The sequence below is a fragment of the Haemaphysalis longicornis genome, unplaced genomic scaffold (genome assembly GCF_048455015.1).
Source record: "Haemaphysalis longicornis isolate Haplotype H1 unplaced genomic scaffold, Haemaphysalis longicornis Haplotype H1 scaffold_10, whole genome shotgun sequence".
In the NCBI taxonomy this organism is placed as follows: Eukaryota; Metazoa; Arthropoda; class Arachnida; order Ixodida; family Ixodidae; genus Haemaphysalis; species Haemaphysalis longicornis.
Window position 1 is genome coordinate 72,378,315 of NW_027526204.1, and position 21,342 is coordinate 72,399,656.

At 46.6% G+C, this 21,342-nt stretch overlaps 1 protein-coding gene and 1 pseudogene across 2 annotated transcripts in view; one reads left to right on the forward strand and one right to left on the reverse strand.

Moving 5' to 3' along the window:
* LOC144158750 (thiopurine S-methyltransferase-like) overlaps positions 1 to 21,342 on the reverse strand; it is a 55,346-nt gene that overhangs the window by 30,056 nt on the left and 3,948 nt on the right. Inside the window, exons 2-6 of one of the 2 annotated variants that reach the window (XM_077689843.1) lie at positions 19,771 to 19,863; positions 12,784 to 12,913; positions 11,307 to 11,359; positions 4,544 to 4,618; positions 2,552 to 2,648 (exon numbers count right to left, since the gene is read on the reverse strand). In XM_077689843.1, the coding sequence (XP_077545969.1) occupies positions 2,552 to 2,648; positions 4,544 to 4,618; positions 11,307 to 11,359; positions 12,784 to 12,913; positions 19,771 to 19,863 (448 nt within the window). The remainder of the gene's footprint in view (positions 1 to 2,551; positions 2,649 to 4,543; positions 4,619 to 11,306; positions 11,360 to 12,783; positions 12,914 to 19,770; positions 19,864 to 21,342) is intronic. The other variant, XM_077689844.1, reaches the window with a different exon arrangement.
* LOC144158049 (uncharacterized) lies at positions 15,672 to 19,494 on the forward strand (annotated as a pseudogene).

The following is a 21,342-nucleotide window of genomic DNA, read 5'->3' on the forward strand; positions in this document are numbered from 1 at the left end:
TAAAATAGTTCGATATAGCGAAAATTCGATGTAGAAAGTGAAGCAAAAAAAAAAAAAACTTACATGAGGGCAATCCTGCCGGCGGAGTCACGAGCTAACGCTCATACGGCACTTTCTCGTAGAGAAAAATCTCCCACCTCCCCTCGCGGGAACCCCTGTGTAGATGCGACGCATAGGGGGTTCACGTTGTAGCGTTGGACAGCGGAGGAACGGCGCTGGAACGATGGAGCGGAGCGGCGCAGGCACCGCGTTTTAAAGCACGCATAACGGTGAGGGGACGCGCCGGCGCCAGTGCGTCTGCCGCGTCTATGACGCAACACAATCCAACACAATCCACTTTAATCCAATCCAATCCAAATCCAATCTAATCCAATCCAATCCAAGCCAAGCCAAGCCAAGCCAATTCATTCGAATCCAATCCAATGTCCCTCGCGAGAGAGTGTTTGAGATGCAGTCGCATCGCATGTAGGCCAGTGAATGAGATGCAGTCGCATCTAAAAACAATCATTTATTGGGGCGGAAGAACTGCGTGAGTGTAGCCGCCTGCTTCTTGGAGCGCAACGCGTGGCTGGTGACTGCTTGTCCAACGGTCTCTAAACAATCGACAAGTACAAGGCCGCTGCCCTTAATGGCACTGCAGTATCGCCGTAGCCGGGCCACGGCAGCGACGGCTTCGCTCGTGCTCGGAAGCGGTACGGAGTCGTCCGCGTGTTCGACAGAGCGGAGACAAGCAAAAATACAAGCGAATAACGGCGAACCCAGTGAACCAAGCAAGTGCGGGCAGCGAGTGGTGTGGACTTGAAGATCGGTGACACCGCAACCCGCAGCGCCCAATGTGGCGCTTTCGGCGCCAACGGCATGCATGCGTGGAGCTGGTCCAGAGTTACTGGATATAAGTAACTCTGGATATGAGTAACTCTGTAGCGGGTCCAATATGCCACGGCCGGTTTGGACGCGCTCGAGCTCGGGCGGGCGCCCCCGATACGTGCCCATGTATTGCGGGAAAGCCTGCCACATGCCTAAGGAGTGCGAAAAATCCGGCGCGAGAGAGTTCGATATATCCATTGTGAGCAAAATCGCGTTCGATATAAAAAATGTAAAATGCATGTCATTTTCATCAGAATTATACAAGGGTTCGATATAAGCAATAATTTGATATATCCGGGTTCGATATAAGCAGGCTTTACTGCATTGATTAAATAACTTCATATAATATTTTACAATACTATCGTTGTTGTTTTGCAGCCACAGGCAACGTTTGAGCTTGTTGCAAGCCATGGCAAGTAATGGTAGAACGCTTCTGCGTGGTACAAGACAGCTCGCTCGCTTAAGAACGGCTCACCAAGACACTAGCGCCATGTTTTCCTCTAGTGTACATCATTACGACACTCTATTTAGCGTGAAGGCTCTTCAAGGATCCTTTTCTGGCGTTTGGCGCTGCGCTGCAACACAGGAGGGTTGCTGGCTTCCTCGACTAATTCTGCCGGTTTACATCAACACGAGTCATAGCCACGCACGGCTTCTCTGAAGCCACACACCTCTTCTGGGGATCTGCCAGATTTTCACAGGCAGGCATTACTTGAAATTCTTTCCCCATAGACTATTATCGATTGCAACTAATGTTGAGTTCCACACGAGAAAAAGTGGAGGTTATGCATATAATTTAGCAACTTCAAAGCTATCAACATTGAGAAAGGTTATACTATACCTAATGAAAGCGTTAAAGTCTTGAAAGTGAACATTTCGACAGACTTCTGTCTGGTTGGGAAGTTACTGAACTGAGATTTAATTAGGCTTCAACCAATACAATGCAAAAAGGCAAAAAACCCGACGTTTCGAAGCCGGCTCGGCTTCTTCTTCAGGGGTGACAGTGGCCACGCTGCAGCTGCGTCTTATAGTCACATTTGCTGGCCTCGCACAAAGCCCCTCGCTGCGGCACGTAATCCGTGTGTGTACACCGAGGGGAGAGTGCCAAGCGAGCGATTAACATTCCCAGGTGTGCGTTGAATATGCCACGATTCGAGGAAAAGCCGCTTCCTCCAGTTCGTTTCCCTTTCGAGGATGGCCGTTCCGGAGCTCCGGAACGGAGCTCCGTTGGTGGGCGTATTCGCATTCGCTGCCCTCCATGTAAGCGTTAGCGGGCGTCCACATGAGGAGGGTGTCCCGAGCTGCACTGCACGTTTTTAAGAACAACTCCTAAAGCGGTTCCAGTCAGCTCAATATGTACGGAAATTTTAAAATGGCTCACGGGGTGTTTTGTGACTGACGAAAATCTGGCCCATCTGTTCTAAACAGTTGCCGTGGGTGAGAATGCGAAGCTCAACTGCCCGTCGCCTGAAGTCGGTGGACTCCTTCCTGCCTTCCTATTAAGTTGATGTCGCCGAGGGCCCCTAAAGAGCTTTTAGAAGTTTAAGGCTCGACATCGAGCAGACATAACACTCACATTGTGAAACAAGCCAAATATACATAAACCCAATAAAACAGTGCAGCTGAGTTTAATCACACGCTTGATCTAATTAAATTTTGTATAGGGAGTAAAAGAAACCTTTACCAAGAACTTACGCTTGTACCACGGAGCATCGTAGACAATTGTCCACATGCCGTACGAAAACCCGGGCGCCAGGAGGGACTTCAGCACGGAAGCGTACCTAAAACAGTGTAATGAAGAACAGCAACACGATGCAATCACGGATGATTTCTTCGTTCCATCGAGGTCAAGCACACGAATCGAGAATCACTTAGGCACGATGCCACTTCAGCGATTACAAGAAAAGGGACCTTGAAGAAACTTAGTCCCCTAAGGAACGCACTTTCGTCTTTCTAAAGCAATGTAGTCAACGTGGCCCAATTGCAGATATATTGCTTCGGAACTCCTTAGATGCGCCTTGGTTCGGAAACCATTCCTTCTTCACGATCTCATGAAAGATTCACCAAACCAGCGCCACTGCTGTGATTTCGGTATGTCTGGTTATCAGTTGTCACTGCTGCTGCAGCATGTCAGAAATGCTTACAATGCCACGTGCATGCGAGTAAAATGTCGGACCAAATTGGCTAACTTTGTGCATGGGAGTTATGTCGAGTTAATTCTTTGAGTTATTTCATTGTGCATTAGAGTAAATTCTTCCGCGCCTCGACCATCCCTTCAAACTCCGCCCCATGTCTGCACGTACAATAGCACCTTCGACAGTAACCGCTTTTTCTGGCCATTTATTACTGGAACAAGCTGCCAAAGCAAACTGCTGCTATTTGTGATCCCTACTCGTTTGTTGTCCAATTGAAGCACAATCTGAACGCGCATGCCTAGTAAAAACAGACTTTTGTGCTTTTTTATAACACGAAGAGAATTTTAAGGTTTTGTATTGAGTGTTTTTATTTTTGTATCCATGTATTTATCTTGCTTCCTCTTTTTTATTTTTCTTTTTGATTGTTTGGTAACCCCTAATATGTTGCAAGTTGCCTTTGTCTGTGAATTGTGTTTACATGTCTGAAATATCTTGTTGTTACCCCCCCCCCTATGTAAGGCCTGCAAGGGCCTTCGGGGTATCTGAAAGAAAAAAAGCGTTTCTTCTGAGTATACAAGTGAAAAGCATAACAATCCAGATTTTCAGACGTTCTATTTGAAGAATAAACTATAGCTTTTTGGGAATTTTCTATAGTGTGCTAATGATGTGACATGGCGATAAACAGGTATTCTGAAACACCATTTGCACTGGTTATAAAGAGCGCACAAGGGGGCTTCCTGTAGCAAAAGATTAGATGAAGTACAACCGTACACCATTATCTGTACTCCGCTATTGATTTAGATTGTGTTCGTGGCATACGAAACGCGGTTCAAATAAATTCCGCACATAATGACGAACCTTCAAAAGCAAGTAATAAAAATTTAATTTCAGAAATTGATCGCCAGGGTTAACAACAGCCACGCCCAATATAGTTAAAGGGAAGAGACGTTGTCTGCTATAAGAAAGTTATTTGTAGCGCGGTACAGTATCACCAGGAGTCACCTCTGAGTTGCTATGATCTATCTGTATACGTCAAGATTTGGCGCCACGCTCGTTACCTGTGTATATTTACCTGTGCATTTGTCTCCACGCTCGTTACCACCCTTCAGAAAAGAACGTTCTGGGGCAGAATTTGGAGTTGTATTCGTTTCAAAAATGCCCATTTTGCGCCCGTTTCAGTGGTGACGTAATTAAACCTGTGTGTCCACTGACGAATGACATCGCCTTGCTCATGCACGTCACATCTGATCGTCTAAAGTCAGCCAATGAGGGCTGGCTCGATGTGGACACTTTGAAGCGGACATAAAGTGGAAAATACTCAAAATTCCGCCATGGTCTGTGATGGGTGGTGTGGTGCGTGCTCTCGGCTGCCCGGTCCGCTTGAAGCAACAGTAATTTTGGTGAAAATAGTTTGCTTAAATTACGCCGTTATGGTTCCTATTGACTGATTCGAAGTTAGGCGTAATGGTCATTCCTATTGACTGATTCGAAGTTAAGCGTAATGGGCATCAACATGTTTATGGATATCCAATGAGACTCACTTCGCTCGGTCTTCCTCTTTGACGGCCGTGAATCCAGATCTGTCCCATACAATATCAAAGAGGCCGGTGCATTCCCTAAGAGAGAAGAAATATTACTTGGAGTCCAGTTTTACTAATTAATGTAGCCAGAAAAGTTCCAAACCATTCCTCCTTTAATGCAAAGTTATGTAGCGCGCATCTGCCTTCATATGAGTGCGCAAAGTGAGCCTAAATTACAGAGGACATCTAGTAGGCATTCAACTTCTTGTGTAAATGAGGAAAAAGGCCAGTGACGGTTACAAGCTGTCACCGAAGGGGGCTATGAAGACGTCGACGTATTTTAATATGGACGTATTGCAAACCTGAACCAAAAATTAAACTTTTTTTGCTTACTGCGATACTTGTGGTGTGCTGTATTCAAGTTTGCCCTCTTTTCTCGTCGTTTCTTCATAACCACGGGCAGCAATTTAAGGAAGGAATTTATATGCTTATACATATTCAACATTACTTTTATAAGGAACAGTGTTCGTACAAGCTCGGTAAGGAACGAAGCGCTTTAATCATCGGTATGGGCGTCCACATCTCTTCCTTTCGCACTAAACATACTTTTGACTTACTATTCATTCGCATCGATAGTACTAAACGGCCATATAGTGTGTACAATTAGTAACTGCAAAGAATAACCAAAGCCCAGTTTAAACTCCCAGCAGGATTACAGCAAAAAATTTCACAAGAATTCCTGTCAAACGACAAAATTTTTTTTTGTGACAATAAAAGTCTTGTTGTTACGGCACAGTCATTTGTTGCTTCGACATACATTTCTGTCGTAATGACAAATTCAAGTTTCTTAACGACGAACATTCCTGAAGTCACAACAGAACTGCCATTTACACTGCTTTTCACAATGGGAAATACCATTCAAAACATGTGCAACATTGATTGATTGATTGTGGGGTTTAACGCGCCGACGCAACGCAGGCGATGAGGCGCGCCGTAGTGGAGGGCTTCGGATTAATTTTGACCACCGGGGATCTTTAACGTGCGCCGAAATCTCGTACAAACGGGGGTTTTTGCTTTTCGCCTCCATCAGAAAAGCGGACGCCGCGGCCGGGAATCGCACCCGCGACCTCGTGCTCAGCAGCGCAACGCCTTAGCCACTGAGCCACCGCGGCGGGTCATGTGCAACATCCGATGGAGCATCAGGATCGCGACAAGACAGGAATTCAGCGTGACTGAATATCAAAATCAGGGCGGGAACTCGACCCACGACAGAACACCAGAATCAGGACGTGACAATATTACCGCAAGACGACAGTACGACCCCCAAAACTACGACAAACTAGAGAGGTGTTTGTAGCGTGAGCTACACTGGCCGAGGTTGAGCAGTTTTTCGTGGCTCCTGGAGAGCCATGCGGTGCAAGCGCGGCACGTGGCGGCCCGGTCCACTTGGTGATCATGCGAGGGGTGGCCGGGTGTGGAACCGATGGCTCGTGCGTCGCGGCAACACTGGCGTGCGCCTGTGGAACCAGCTTGGCTCTGGGGCGATTGGTGACGCTGCGCCGGAGCCTTTTGATAAATATACATGTTCCACATAATGCGTGTACCATGTGTATGTCATTGAAGCAGCAGTAAGCATGATAATAAGGTTAATCCTAGACAACCAGGAAAGATAAGAATAAACAGCTGAACCTTAAATCACGCTACGTGTTTCCTGGCAGAGCCGAGCTAAGCCACTGGTAATTTTTCTCGTCGCTTTTTCGGGTGGGAGCACATTTCTTAACCGAAGGTTGGTTAAAATGCGAAGGTTTTTCCCATGCAACCTGAGTCAAAGCCAGAGTCCAAAATCTGAACTACTTGGAGCGTGTGGGAATGGCGAAATCGGATAGATGCCGGCTTCACAACGCGAGGGACCCAGGTTGCACTGCGACGACGGGAAGCGTTCTTCTCGTGAGGTGCTTGATGTGTCTTTGTGGAAGCCCATTGTGTAAAATGGCTTTCCTGCAGTGCGTTCTCAGCGTAAAGATTTAGAATGTAACTTTGGACTTTGGAAACATGGGCTTTCGACCAGAGAAACGTTCGTGCTTCAACCATCTTTCGCTTCACCGACGTTCATCAAAGTTGGCTTTCCTGCAGTGGGTTCTGGGGCAACGCCGTCATCAGTAAGACATAGAAAGCTTCGGTTTAATAATAAGCCCCTTTCTTTCCCCAACCGGCATTATAAAAAGACACATAGGTACGTGAAACAGTATATTGTTGTGCCCAGTAATGACAGCCTATTCACACATAAGTTTCCTTCAAATTCTCGCGAACACAGATCGAATTATTGGTCTTACGGTGTTTCAAGACTCTTAAGGTTGATCTGTATGTATGTTAAGTCGCTCTCTCGCTGCCTTTATTCGTGAGCAACCGACACCCGAAGAAGAAAGACAGTTACTACAACCCTTGTGAAAGGCAGATTCAGTCACAAAATTTGCACTCACATTCAAGTGTCGCCGTGAAGGCTCTGCTTCAACACAATAGTCAGATTGATTGTATTTAATATAGAGAGTTAAAAACTGGTTTAATGGCGCTAAAGTAAGTAGCGAGAAGCTTCACTTAGGAACATAAGTTTCGTTACCATCTTTCAGCTTCCAGTCTAGAAAGAAATGTGGGACTGGATCAAGTGACAACTTACTGGATTGACAAGGTCATTGTAATACTATTATTGTGAAGGTTATTCTGACGTATTGCTATCGACAGGGAAACTTTGCTTTGGACGAAGATCCTGGAAAGCTACGCCGACAAGGGAGAAATTATAGGGAACTCTATGGGGATTCCATTTTTGCCACGAATTAAAAACCCTGGAGTGTTGAAAAAGCTTTAGCAGGGTTAGTGCTAAACAAATTGCTGAATGGGGCATGCCATGCTCAATAAAAGGGCCGACAAGGCCCTTGAACAGAAGCTATAGGAGAAAAACCGCTCTGTGCGGGTCCCCAAACGTACATTGCCGACATTGAACGATGATCAAAGAGGCCCCGGCACCAGGTAATTATGTATTTTCTTGCTTCGACCAACCACCCTACCCGCTCAGACCTAACGTCGAGAGCCGATGTGCATTTGAGTGTAACACAAATTATACCTTCAGTCTACAAACAGATTCTGCCTGTGCTTGACGATTGCTGAAGCGGACAGGGAGCCTTCCACAAATCTTTAAATCATGTTAATTTATTTTGAACCGGTTCTATTCATGATACACTTTCTTTAAGTACGCGTTACGTTGTAGCGTCAGGTGTTGGAAAACGCGTGTTCTGGTGTTTTATCACATCTGGTGTATGAGACCGCCACGGCAGGAGGCGCCGACAGCCCAAGCCCCTGAGGGGCTTCGCCGCTAAAGCAGGGCACCCGACTAGCCTGGACTATGTGGCAGCGCTCCATGTTCAACAGTAACGAAAGGTCCCAACAGATGGCATGCGAACAATGGAACGCTGTAAAATTCATTTGACTTCAGCAAATCTTTAAAGAGCTCTAAAAAGGGAGGAGTGTGTAGCATGGGCGGGAGAGCGAAGGGAAGCATCTACGTGGCAGAAGCGCGAAGACTCGTCTTTCCACGAAATTTGCAGCGAAGTGAGCAGATACACGTCCACGTTTTTTAGTGTAAATGCACTTTTAGCCTACTTTGGTAATTTCACCAAAGCACAAACAAGAACGTTTACTGACGCGACTTCCGGAAAGCCATCCGTATGTCGCGGTTTATAAAGCGCTTTCTCAAAGTTTGGTGCGCGCGCAGCACAAGGGGGCTAGTGACAAGGGTATGCGAGAGCCAGACGTTAGACCCAACGCCTTGCTTCGAGGTGTAATTTCGTCAACCGATACCTGCAGCTCGATGAACAATAAGTACAAACGGTGTTTGAATGTTGAAAGGCTTTTTGTGAAGTTTACCTCACGTTATTCTTAAACAAAGTACGTTAGGCCTAACGCACCGTTTTGGGGTCTATCGCCGTCAAGCGGTACCAAGTGGGGGAAAAAAAAACTAGTTATCACGATCGTCGAGTGAAAGCAATCGCTATGCACGAAGAGTTTGCTTTGTTTGATGTTTCGCAGGCTGCCGTCTAGCCGTGAGTAGCAGTTTCATTTAGGAAATAATCAGGTGCAACTCACGGCTAAAATCGAATGACGGTCGGGGCGCAAACCGGGTGTAACTCGTGGCGCAACCTGGATGTCATTTCGAGTCCCCGAACTCCACAATGTCCGTCCGCGTCCATGCCCATAGCATTTACAACCGCAAAAAATCACGCAGGCACCGGCAGGATTCGAGCCTGTGCCTGGTCGACCAGACAGAGTTAGTGTCAGCCATTGGGCTACGACCATGAGTTATTAAGTGATAGTCAAACGGCTTACTACCTCGCCTGTAACGGTGCGGAGTACCTTTGGACCTCCCAATGTCCGTCCGCGTCCATCCGTGCGCACAACACCATCAAGCGAAAATCAAGCCAAAATAGACTTGAGCCGTGAGTAGCAGTTTCATTTAGGAAATAATCAAGGTGCAACTCACGGCTCAAATCGAATGACGGTCGGGTCGCAAACCGGATGTCACTCGGGGCACAACTTAGATGTCATTTCGAGTCCCCGTACTCCGCACCCTCGCCATCGTCCACGGAGTGGAGATACTTTCATTTTTTTCGCTTCCACTTTTTCGCTTCGGCGCGAGGACGGCCGAAGCGGCCGTTCTACCCTCGACTTGCACGTGATACCGCTGCGGCGAGGCTCCGAGCGAGCGGAGTGATAAGATAAATGCAGCTTGCGTGCTAGCGGTAAGGTAACGTGTGACACGATGAATGACTTTGAGTGACATTTATAGCTTTCGCTGAAAAAAGACTCATTGTTCTCATTATGCTCCAGGTTGTGGGTACCGGTGGACGTCGTTAGATATCACAGTGTAACTTAAGGTGTATAATGCGGGGTGTCAGCGGTAGTTGGTACTGTTGTACTCTAACCACAAAGTAGCACATACCGGTAGTGTGCCATAAAACAAGACTTTACAAGCAGAACTGGTTGCTCATTTTCCATAAAATTTTGGGGTGGATGTAACCAGAGTGTGTCTTAAGATTTTTGCCTTAGTGCCTTCAAATGTGGTTACAGAGTGCCCGATAGCCAGAAATTTGCACAATGGCTTATATATATGCCGATGACATCATAGTGTGGACCGGCAAGGGCTCGGTAGATGAGTCGCACTTCCGTACCGTGGAGTGACTACGCCCGGAATTGCGGGCTACCCTGCTCACCGCAGAAGTCGGGACTTCTTATGTGAAAAAAAAGAAAGAAGATCCATGAACCGGGCATTCATACCACCATGAACAGGTGTGCCATCTTACCGTCTCTCCACATCAAGATCCTCGGTATTATTTTCCAGGAGGGATGCTCAAACAACACTCTCTTTAACCGGTGGTCACACGATGGGGCGAATTACCGGTATGCTCTGGCGAATAATTAAATGGTAACCAAGGAGGCGACCACCCTTTTCCTGGTTGGGCCTTTAGTCCTCTCGCGCTTTACCTACGCAACTAACTAACCCATCTTAAGCAACGGTGACTTTGCCAGTATCGACGCTGTGATCCGGAAAGTCTAGAACAATGCTCTAAGGTTCCCAACGAATACCTCGGTCAACAGCCTTCCGAGATTGGGCCTCTATAACACTGCCGCCGAGCTTACTGACTCGCCAACCAAGCGTCCGCGAATACGCACGACACCCTGCACGAAGAATCCCCTTACCGTACTGGGCATGGCATCCCTCGAAGAAACATAACAGCCACTACGAGACTTACTTCCACATATACAAGTAAGCATCGGCATTGCCCCTAGCTTGCAAGGACCTTGCTCACCACGCGGTGAGGGGAAAGGCTGGAGCGTGCACTCTCGACAAGCGACCCGAACCGCGCGGTTTACATTGACGCCGCCGAGTATTCCAGGAGTCACTTCAATCGGGAAGCACACTACAACCTTGCCTTTCACAGCCACTACGCAGGCTCATGATACGGCCATTGCGCTGGTCGTCTCCCAGGCAAATGTGAAGACCGTTATTACCGGCTCGCAACAAGCTTGTCAAAACTTTCTGGTAGAATTTTCACGGAAGGTCTGGACATCCTGCTGGAGCAGCCACCGAAGGAAAAGTAAAGATTGTTTGTACACCACCCCACCCAATTGTCCAGGGCGACGTGACCACACAAGAAATCGCCCGAGATATATCCCGCCAAGCAACCCCAGGATCTTGGTTAGAGAGTGCTTATGCTTTGCTACCTACCGAGAAATAACATCGCATTAAAATAACATAGTAGATTGACCTGTCCGCCTACCCATGAAACCCTGATTAAAAGACGGGAACACTGCCTGCGGCTCCTCTAAAAAATACTTTCCTCATCAAACCGAACTGCAATTCCTTTATCCTATGCAGTACTTACTTTCCGCTCTGCAAATTCTGCGCTGCCACGGGCACCCTGCACCATATGTTGCAGGAGTGTTTGGTAATTTCTAGATTCCCGCACTGCTCCAATGAGCAGTAAGAGAAGGAGCTGTGCAGCTCAGGTCCGGACTACCAGCTTCGGCCATTTCAAAGGGCCGTTGCAGGAGTCCGTACATTTCGTAGCTTCCAGTAAGTTCACTTTCCGTAAGTTCACTTTCTCTCAGTAAGTTTACAAACTTCACTTTCCCTCTCTCTTCCTAGTACGAAAGGTTGCGTGATAGGGCGATCAGCCCTCACTATGCAGAAAGCAGAAAGACCAGGAATGAGTCGACCAGACGGGTTCCTTACCTTCGGAAATCGAAGATGTTGCAGATAAATATTCGCAGTCGCTGGTCAGGAGTCTGAGTAGAGGAGAATGAGAAAATTGGCGGAATATTAATTTCCACTAATTATTAAGATTTTAGGCTTAAAAGTCCGGGACAAACTTCCCCTTCTACACTGATACGGGAACATAGTCAGAAAAGGCAAGTTTACTGGTTTCACACCTTGCGTTCTTTTTCGCGGGGAAAAATAACGAAGAGGGGATTAAGTCTAGAATGCATGATGCAGTCCTGTATGACATTTGTCGCTCAAGGTGAGGCACCGAATTGAAGGTTTATTTGTTTTTGGAGTGTGGACTGTGCACCAATTCTAAAATCTTTCAAGTGTTCTCCACAGGTAGGGAAGTACTCGTATAACGTAACATCCTTAATGGTTAAATTGTGGCCGTTCGCTTCAGGATGCAAGTATTTTATAAGTGAAAACTTTCTTAGTGCTACCAATTGCGTGCTTTCAAAAAACGAATGGCGTTCCCCATAGACCACTTGGTTAAACAAAAAGCTGTAAAGACCCCTGGACACATGGCACGTGCTGAAACCGGGCTTCCATTGTCAGATCGGTTACTTGAAAATTACGAAAAATACCTGTTCTAAACAAGGAAAACACATCGAAATGAAAGGCAGTATAGCTTTTTTTCATAAACCGTGTATCTCTATACATTTACGTCATTCGTAGATGCGTTTAAATTGTGCTCAAAAGAGCATTGCGTGTGTTCGGTTTTCCTCTGGGATTTGGGTGTTTGTTTGACGATCACTTGGATGCACTTTCAGCGAAGGTTGGATGCACTTTGAGTGAAAGTTTTGGCGCACTTTGGACGCAGTGTTGGTGTCAGAAAGCTTTCGCGCTTCTCCCAACTTTGTTTAGAAAGTGATGGTGAAGTTTTTACCGGTCATCAAGCCGCGCTGCCCGTCATCACTGTTTAGAAAGATGTCGATAGGGTTCTGGTTGACATACAATTATCGAAAACCATGATCATAGCTTATGGTCTAAAACAGACTGGCCAGAACGGTCGATGTGGAAACTTTTAAACGTTCTTGCTACACACAAATTTAGAAGCATAATTAAAATGATCAATCCGACACAAAAGTGCATGTGCACTCGATAATGAAGATAGAGAGAAAGGGACCTTACAGGCTTCCCGATGGCTGCAAATTTCAGCTTGAACGTAAATGCCATCCGCGGTTGAAAATAAAACACAGACAAAATGCTGTCCGTGTCCGTGTTTTATTTTCTACCATCCAGAGTTTTTCTGTTCAAGCCAGAATTTTCAGGCAATATGAAGCAACTCGGTCATAACGAAGTAATTCTACAGTGTGTAAATGGTTTAAGCTAGGTATATCAGGTGACTGTCGCAATGCATCATTTGTTGACAGCCACAATGAGCCACATCAGGAATTCTTCGGTGAAGCGACAAAGCAAAGAACTGCTACTTCCACGCAACTGTTACCTGTAAGATCTTGCATTTGGTGACCGGACACATGGCTTCTTCCATCTGGAGGCCGTTATCCGAGAAATAGGCCCGCACGCACTCCTCGACAAACTCTACGCCAACCACGCTGTGGCCCAGGTCAAGAAACCTGCTCGTAGCAAAGATCCGAGTCGGCAATTAAGAGGACCTTGCAAGGCTTTCCCAACATTTTTTCGAAATCTTAAAGCTTGCAGAACGCATCAAAACATCACATCCAGTATTTCGATTAGGGTGTCGCAAAGTAACTAAGCCAAAAATTACTGCCACTGCCCATCAGATAACTTTGAAACTTCCCCAAAACCATTCTCTCCCTTTCCCGGTATCAGAGTTCTTGGACCGCTGAAATTATGTTATCACAGAGGTGTAGCGGCTATTGGCGGCTTGACTTAAGTATCAGCAATGAACACATTCAATAGCCACATTAAAAAGAAAGTCACAAAAAAATTGGAAGTCGAAGGCGTATATGCTGCAAGGAGCAAATCACGCCGTGCAGCTGCTTGCTGTCGATAACTGTAGCTTCCACCGGGCTTCCAGCCTTTATCAGAAGCATTGAAGAGCCCCTATAACGTTTATTATAGCTCAAATAGCTACATTTGCTATCATCATCAATTTAAGTTAATAATTTGAATGCATGTCACGGCTAGATATGAGGTACTGCCATCCCTTCATGGTAATTTTATAGCTGATTTGTTTTTATTCTGCCACTCAACGAATCAACCATAACAATGGCACCTCCCCACTTGAAAGATTTAAAAAAGAGTTTCATTTACTTAACAGAACCGGGATACTTTCAAGTGTGGCTGAAATCTTACCGCCAAATAACGCGCTGCAAAGTCGCAAATAACTTTTAGGATACAGTTAACACGTCGAACCCCGATGCTTTGACCATTGTATATGTTGAAGAGCTGGCGCAATTCAGAAGGGAGTCTCTTCCCGGAGAATATTCCTGCTACTTCGAGCATCCTCACCCACCATTTCTCCATAATTAGGATACGTGTCCTTGCAGAGATGTTTTGAAGACCCAGAAATGGTTTACTAGATGACACAAAGGCCCTTTCTTAGGGTGCTTGGTGTTTTCTAGTATGTCACTGTCCAGCAAATTCAAGATAACCAATCTTAAAACCTCCACAGATACCGAACAAAGCCATCCGTAGCGCTCATCACAACATCGAGCGAAGTTCATGCCGGAGATGGGCTATCTTCTGTGATTCGAAGCCTGCACTTCAGTCACTCCAGTCAGCCTTGTGCTGGGGACCTCACGAACAGCTACTGACAAAAATAAGAATGGTGTACGACCATGCTGCCCAGGCGGGTCATGAAGTCACCCTGCAGTGGCTTCCCAGTCACTGCGGCATTGTCGGCAAGGAAAGTGCGGACGCTGCTGCCCGGTTGGCGTATCATACAGCGACGACTGTACAAATTACATTGTGTAGGACGGACGCAGCTTGGGCCCTCCGCATACTTGCTGGGGAAAAAATCTCTCATTGGTCAACAGAAAAATTCACATCTGGCCGTATTGGTGCCCTTGACCCACACCTGCAACGCCCCTTTCCAGTAAGCCTCCCATGGTCTGACGAAACTCTTCTTTGTCGTCTGTGGCTGGGAAAAGCATTCACACATGCTTACTCATGAATAGGAATTGCAGCAAGTGAGGAGTGTGAAACATGCGGAACGCCGGAGACGATACGCCACGTTTTATGCGAGTAGCCACAGTACTCACCTAAAAAAAAGAAATTGTCGTCAGCACTTCAAGGACCTGGACTCTCGGCGGCCATCCTGTCTCACTGGCCTTCTCTGTCATCCGCTCAGAAGGCGAATAAGAAACTCTTACGCTTTCCACGCGCGACAAACTTAAACACCAGACTTTAGACACAAATCCTCCAGTGGCAATTACTGAACTTGAACGTTTGGTGCTTTAGTGCTGGGCATACCTGCCTGCTCCAGCTTTTCTTCAGTCTCTCCATTTTATTTTTTGCCTACTTTCCCTTTCCCACGTGCAGGTTAGGAAACGAGGCTGTAGCCAGGTTAATTTTCCTGTCTTTCTTCTACATCCTTCCTTATGTCCTTTCTTAGAGAAAGGTGGTTAATACGCAAAGTTTTCTCCCATAAAACCCGAGTCGTGGTCAGGGTTCAAAATACAAAATTTGCGGATAGTCCTTGCAGTCAAAGAGAGAGAGTTGGATGATTGTGCACACGTGCGGAAGTGGCGACGACAAAATGGAAACAAAAATGCACTGCCAACTACTATACTCCCTAATTTAAAATTTGATCGCAGAGCGAGCTGCGGCCTTTTCGGTCTCGGTGGCTTATCTGCGGCCTCTCAAAAAGTGTTCGTGTTACCAGTGGACGCACGGTAGCGCGCGCGACAGTGCTATTATCTTGTAGCGCGTTGTCACCGCCGGCGAGAGTGTTGTTGCACATAGTGTTTGAACCTACGCGGAAATGTCACATGGCTCGCACGAGCCATGCACGGAGGAGTAGCTTTGAAGGGGCTGGCAGTGAGATAGATTTCACCATAGCAGCGGGTGCTGTCCCAACACCACCTAGATCAGTTCAGGCCTCTTCACTCCGGCGTGCCTTCGTGTGACGTCATTCAACCTTGCCCGAGCCTCTCACGCCGTACCAGCAGCTTTTCCGGGATACGTTGACAGGAGATGCGGAGGGCGACCTCTCTCGAGAGAGCGAGCACCATGGTAACCCGTACCTTTGCGGCAGCGCCGTAAGTTATCAGAGTCTCCGACAGGTGGCGGTAGTCGTGATAATTATTTCAACCGTTGTCGTTGAATTACACCATGCCGTGCGTGCAGTTCGGTGTTGCAGTAACCACTTCCGCCGAATTTATTTCGTTCACGAATGTATCCTGAGACATGGGGTGGTGTTGTGTACCCAACTGTCGAGGGATCTATGACAATGGTCCGAAAGTCCGCTTGTTTTCTTTTCCGCGAGACGCTAAGCGAAGAGCGGAATGGCAGCTTGATGTGCGACGGAGCGACGTCGACGTGAGGCTGTTGAAGGACCCCAAGGTAAGCTGCATCAAGCGTACCCCTTCGGAATGGACGAGATTTCTCGTAATTATCCCAGGAGATGCTAATTGGTGTTTTTTTTGTTCCTGTCACACGCAGGTTCGCGAGCGTCACTTCAAGTCGGAACACCTGCGTACAACGTCAACGTATAGGGACTGCGATGGACGAACCATTGAAGCACTTATGAAGTTGACACGGCTAACTCCAGACGCCTTCCCAGCCATTTTTACAGACTGCCTTTCGTATATCTTGGATTCGCGCACGTCGCGAGAAGAGCCTGAAGTGAAAAGAAAGCGGACTGAAAATGAGCTACTCCAGAAAGACATAGGCGAGTCGCAAGCAACGTTTGAAAAAGAAGAAAAACAGTACGAAGTTGGTAATCTTGGTGAACTTATTTCTCGGATTAAAGAGCGTCCAAATAAGAAGTTTTTGTGTACAACAGCATGCGAGACGTGCCTCATCGTCGCCCACATCAAACCGGCGTTGCAGGACCTGGAGATGCTTGTATCTGGGGTAGTGACAGAGGACCTGCCCGTTTCCCCGTATTTTAGGTGCGCACCGTTATTGTCGAATGATGTGTGAATTCCTGACGAAGTCGGTGATGTCCGTGCGCTGGACAGCCTTCTAGACAGCGTGGAGCGCTATTGTGAAAAGAAGGCACATCAACTAGAGGACAAAGTGGGAGGATTGCTTAGGCTGGTTTTATCCTTGCTGAATGGCATTTGTGATGATGAGCTGCATGATGATGAGAGGGCTGACGCACTAATCTTCCTTAAGGAACAATGCAAGCTGCTGAAAAAGAAGAGCAATGGTGTGTGGTATTCTACAGAGCTTCTAGTTTTTAGCAGTATATTGCGCACAATTTCGGCACACGCATACAAGTTTTTTCGCCACAGCAACAAGCTTGTCTTGCCGCATGACACTACCATCAAGCCAGTTTGCGCAGCACATGACGTGAGCCCATCGAAAGAACAGTGCAAAGAAGGTTTTCTGAGGTGCAATAAACACAGAGTAACCATTTTGAAGCCTCATAAAAAATGTGACAGGAATGCTTGATGAAATACACCTGCAGTAGTTTTTTAATATAAAGGTGCTGCCTAACAGGGTTTGCTGCGCATTGTGCGGAATCAGCAAAAAAAAGCGCATGTGTTCATGGTACAGTCTTTGCTTTCGTCTTATAAAGATGTTGCTCATATTCTTCCGGTAACTCGTATCACAGCAATGGAGCCGCATGATGTTCTAAAGAAACTAACCATGATGGAAAGCGCTGGTCTACAGGTTGTTGCGATCATAACAGAACAAAATGCCAGAAACAGGAAAATGAGGTCTCTATTTAGAGAGAAAAATAAGCCAGGGATTTGTTTTTCATCCTGCCAACCCGCAGCAGCCATTGTTTTATGTTGTGGACACTGTTCACTTGTTCAAATGTATACGCAACAATGGGCTCAATCAGAAGGACGGTGACAAGTCATTTTTGTACCATCCTTTTGAAAGCTGTGGAAGTGGTGAGGACGAAAAAGCTTCCTTTACTTTTTTTGAAGAAGCTGTACCAGGGTGAACAAAGCAAGCTTGAAAAGGTTGCCTATCGTATGACCTATAAAGCACTTTATCTAAACCACCTAGAGCATCAAAATGTAAAATTGGTGTTGATAGTTTTAACCGCTTTGTGTCATCAGCTTTTTCACTTGAAGCGCAGAAATTTCATTTGGCTGCAGTGCAGGAAACGGCCACCTTTATTGATTTGATTGTCAGATGGTGGAGCATTGTGAATTTTAACACTCCAGAAAAGGGGCACAGACTACGCGATGTTTGGCAGCAGCCTGTGAAGGATATGTCTTTCTTGCAAGTTCAGTATCTTGATCAGTTCCTAACCTGGCTTGACAGGTGGAGCCGGAGGGGAACCACGGCTCAGGATTTGACAAATGAGACCCACTTTGCTCTCCGCCTAAGCACGTATTCATTGATTGACCTGTCATGGTATTGCCTTGATGAGTTGGGCTTTAGGTACATCCTTTTGGGGATGTTCCAAACAGATTGTCTTGAGGCCAGGTTTGGGAAGTACCACCAAATGTGCGGATCTCACTACAACGTGTCAATCACGGAGGTATTCGAAGCGGAGACAAAGATTTGCTTGCAGAACACTTTGGTGCTGAAAGACATGCTGTTGTCATTGGAACCAAAAGAACAGGAGCTTAATGCCGAGATGCTAATAGCAAAGTATGCCATCAAACCCACCCAAAGGGACCTGAAGACATCACAAACTGACATTGGCGGCTATTGTGCGCAGGCTGCAATTAAACGTCAGCCATGTGAGGATTGTCAGTCACAGCTCATGATAACTGACCGAGAACTGCAGCAAAGTGAGCACGTACTCATTGACAGCATGAGCAGAGGAGGCTTGAAGTTTCCGCAGCCTTTTGTTGTTAATATTGTTCTTGGCACGAAGACGGTAATAGAGCACCTTGTATATAAGGAACAGGAGCAGCGGTTTCATGCAGAAGCCAACCAAAGAATGGTGCTCTTGGGCATCATGCAGTTTCTACTAAGTGACGGCGAGCAGTTGGACATGTGTGCAAGCGGCCATCATCCAGATGTCGTACTCAAGAACATTCTAAAACCGGCGGTCAACGCGCTTCTTAAAAATTATGTTGCTTGCAGGAATGACAGTGTCATGAAAGAAAAAGCCTGCACAAATAAAAGAAAGTTGCTAACGCTACAGTAAACTTTGCTAGTGGCCACTTCGCTTAAATATAAAGCAAGCTTTACTAATGGCTAATTTTTGAAGCTGACCAGTTCGGATTTTCTTTTTGTCCCACAATGTGATTATGGCTTTAATTATGACTGTACCAAATGCTAAATGTTTGTTCCTTGGGATACTCTTTATACATTGTAATAAATACTCCATTAGCTAGTTTGTTTCATTCTTTAACCGAAGCAGTTTGGTTTTTCTGTTCGGCCCACAATATTATTATGGCTGTAAATATGACTGTACCAGATGCTAAACGTTTTTCGCTGTGGTAAATTTTGATACATTGTAATAAATAATCTAGTGCCTTGTTTTTGTTTGTTTTTTGCTTAATCTTGTCCGTTTCTGTTTTTATATCACGCAATGTGGTCATAGATGTCAATATGACTATACTAAAAGCTTGAAGTTCATGTGTTCCTTATGATACATGATACTTATTGTAATAAATATTCTTCAAGGTGCCCGGTACTTGTGTACGTTTCTTTTAAGTGCTATCTGAAGCAGTCACGTCCGCCAAGACAGAGCACAAAAGCATTATTTCATGTTGATGTGAAATGACGTTCGTTCAGAAATTTTATATTCTGTGCCTTCATCGCTGCAATGCAGAAATTAATGTTTTATTCAACTGTAGTAGGCGCCGTGCGGGAAGCATCCGCGTCGCAGCGGCTCGCGCGAGCGCATCGACGGTCAAGGTGAGTGACGCCACGGTGGTAGTGAAGAGGCCTGAACTTACCTATGTGGTGTTGGCTGTCCTCCCCCTCCCAGCTTTGTCTCACGCTCCGGCCAGCGTCTCGTGCGGTCTCTGCGTACTGCCCTCCCCTCACCCTTTCGCTGCACTTTCCTCCGCCGTTTTCTTTCTGCCTTTGCTAGCTTGATTACACTGCCGTCGCCATCGCCATCGCCACAGCGAAACCGCAGTAGCGGCCACGAAAATGCTTGCGCACAGAAACGTAAGCAAAAGAAAAAGTGCACGTATGCGTCTGAAGGACATCCCCTTCAAACGTTACCTAGTATCGCAAACATCTATCCGGAAAGGAAAAAAAGTACAAAACAAAAAGAAATACAGACGTGTGAGAGACGTAGCGCGAAGTCGGCGACTATTGCTATCGCGGTTGACAATAAACTGTAAAAAAATATCGGCACGGTTGTCGTAACACTCTCAGCATGCGATGTTGCAAAACATGTGCTACTCCTCACCACTTCAGCTCGTGTGCTTTTCCGCAAAGCGGAATGAACACACGCGCATCCTTTTTTCCGGCCAGTATTAAGTCCTTATGTTTCAGAAGAAACCTGCGTAAAATGTAAAAAAAGACACGAAGAAAGACACTGTAACCAAACTAATGAAAATTGTGGTGCCACTATTGCAAACCTGTTACGGTACGCAAAAATGACTCCTTGTGATGCAAAATTTGTCAAAGCTAAATCTCTTATTACACTGTTCACCCGCCTATAACTTTACCAAATCGTGGCCGGGAAAAAATTACCATCCGCTAATAAAGAAAGTTCATAGAACCGCGAAAGCTAAAAGTGAGTCCAACCTTCGCAGTTATCCCCCACAAAAAAAAAGTTGGGAATAAAAAAGCTGAATCGTTTTGCGGACCAAATAAGGTATAGTTACCTATATGTACATTTTCATTTTAGCGCACTGTAATGTGAAACACTTTCTGGTGGCAATGAGACCACCAATCACGATTCGTGATTCGTGGTCTCCGTTACGAATGTTGGGCCGGACCGCGTAGAAAGTTACGAGCCTAGACTACGCTCTCGCAAATGCACACACACCAACTGTAATAACTGGATTGATGTACAGAGCGGCAAACTACACGCGGAAAGCAGAGGTGCGGATGATTGCGGACAAAGTCATCAAGTCATACGCTCACAGACGGGGATCGCAGAGATGAGTCGGTCTGGATGTGACGACTCGGAACCACACTTCTCTGGCTGGTCACGGGGCAGGTTACTCGAGTCGTTGTGGAGGTGTCTCGCTGGACAACCACATGACGGTGGCCGATGGCTAGCGGCGGGACGGAATGGCTTAGGTCTGCACCACGGCGAGGCCTCGCTGCCCGCGCTCCACGCCACCGGAACACCGCTTACTCTTCGCCTACACCGCGACGAATGGAAACTTCGAAGGAAGCGCCGGCGACGAACCTCGGGCCTACACCGCTAGGGCGCCGTCCTGCTGTCGTCTTGCCCGACCGCTTCCGAGCTCCTTCTTCTTCTTCCCGTCGGGGTTGTTCGTTGACACATATCAAAGGACTTGACAAAACGTCGTACGTCACCGTGTAGGCCTGGCCAGTAAAACTCCTGAAGAATTCGGTCCGTCGTTCGCCGTATCCCCTGATGTCCAGCCATAATAGTTTCGTGGGAGATTCGGAGAACTGATGTGCGGAGTTGTTTAGGGACCACAACCTGATGAAAGGTTCGACCAGTCTTTTGATGGTATTGTCGGTAGAGGATGCTGTCTTCTTCCGTGAAGCTGTACAAGTGTTCTTTACCAGAAAAAAATCGCTTGCCAATTTTCTGGTAGCAAGACTTCAAAGCGGGATCCCTCTTTTGTGCTTGGGCCAATTCATCCTGGGAAATGTAGGCGACATCAAGGGGTGAACCTTCAATGGGCCCATTTTCTTTTCTGTTGTTTTAGCCACAGCTGAAATCAGGGCAGGAGGGGTTAGTGGCCGTGTGTCTTCCGTCGGGACAATGGTTTCGTCTTCTCCGCCGTGGGTACGTTCCCAGCGTGGGTTTGGTTCATGGGGTGCTCGTATGCTA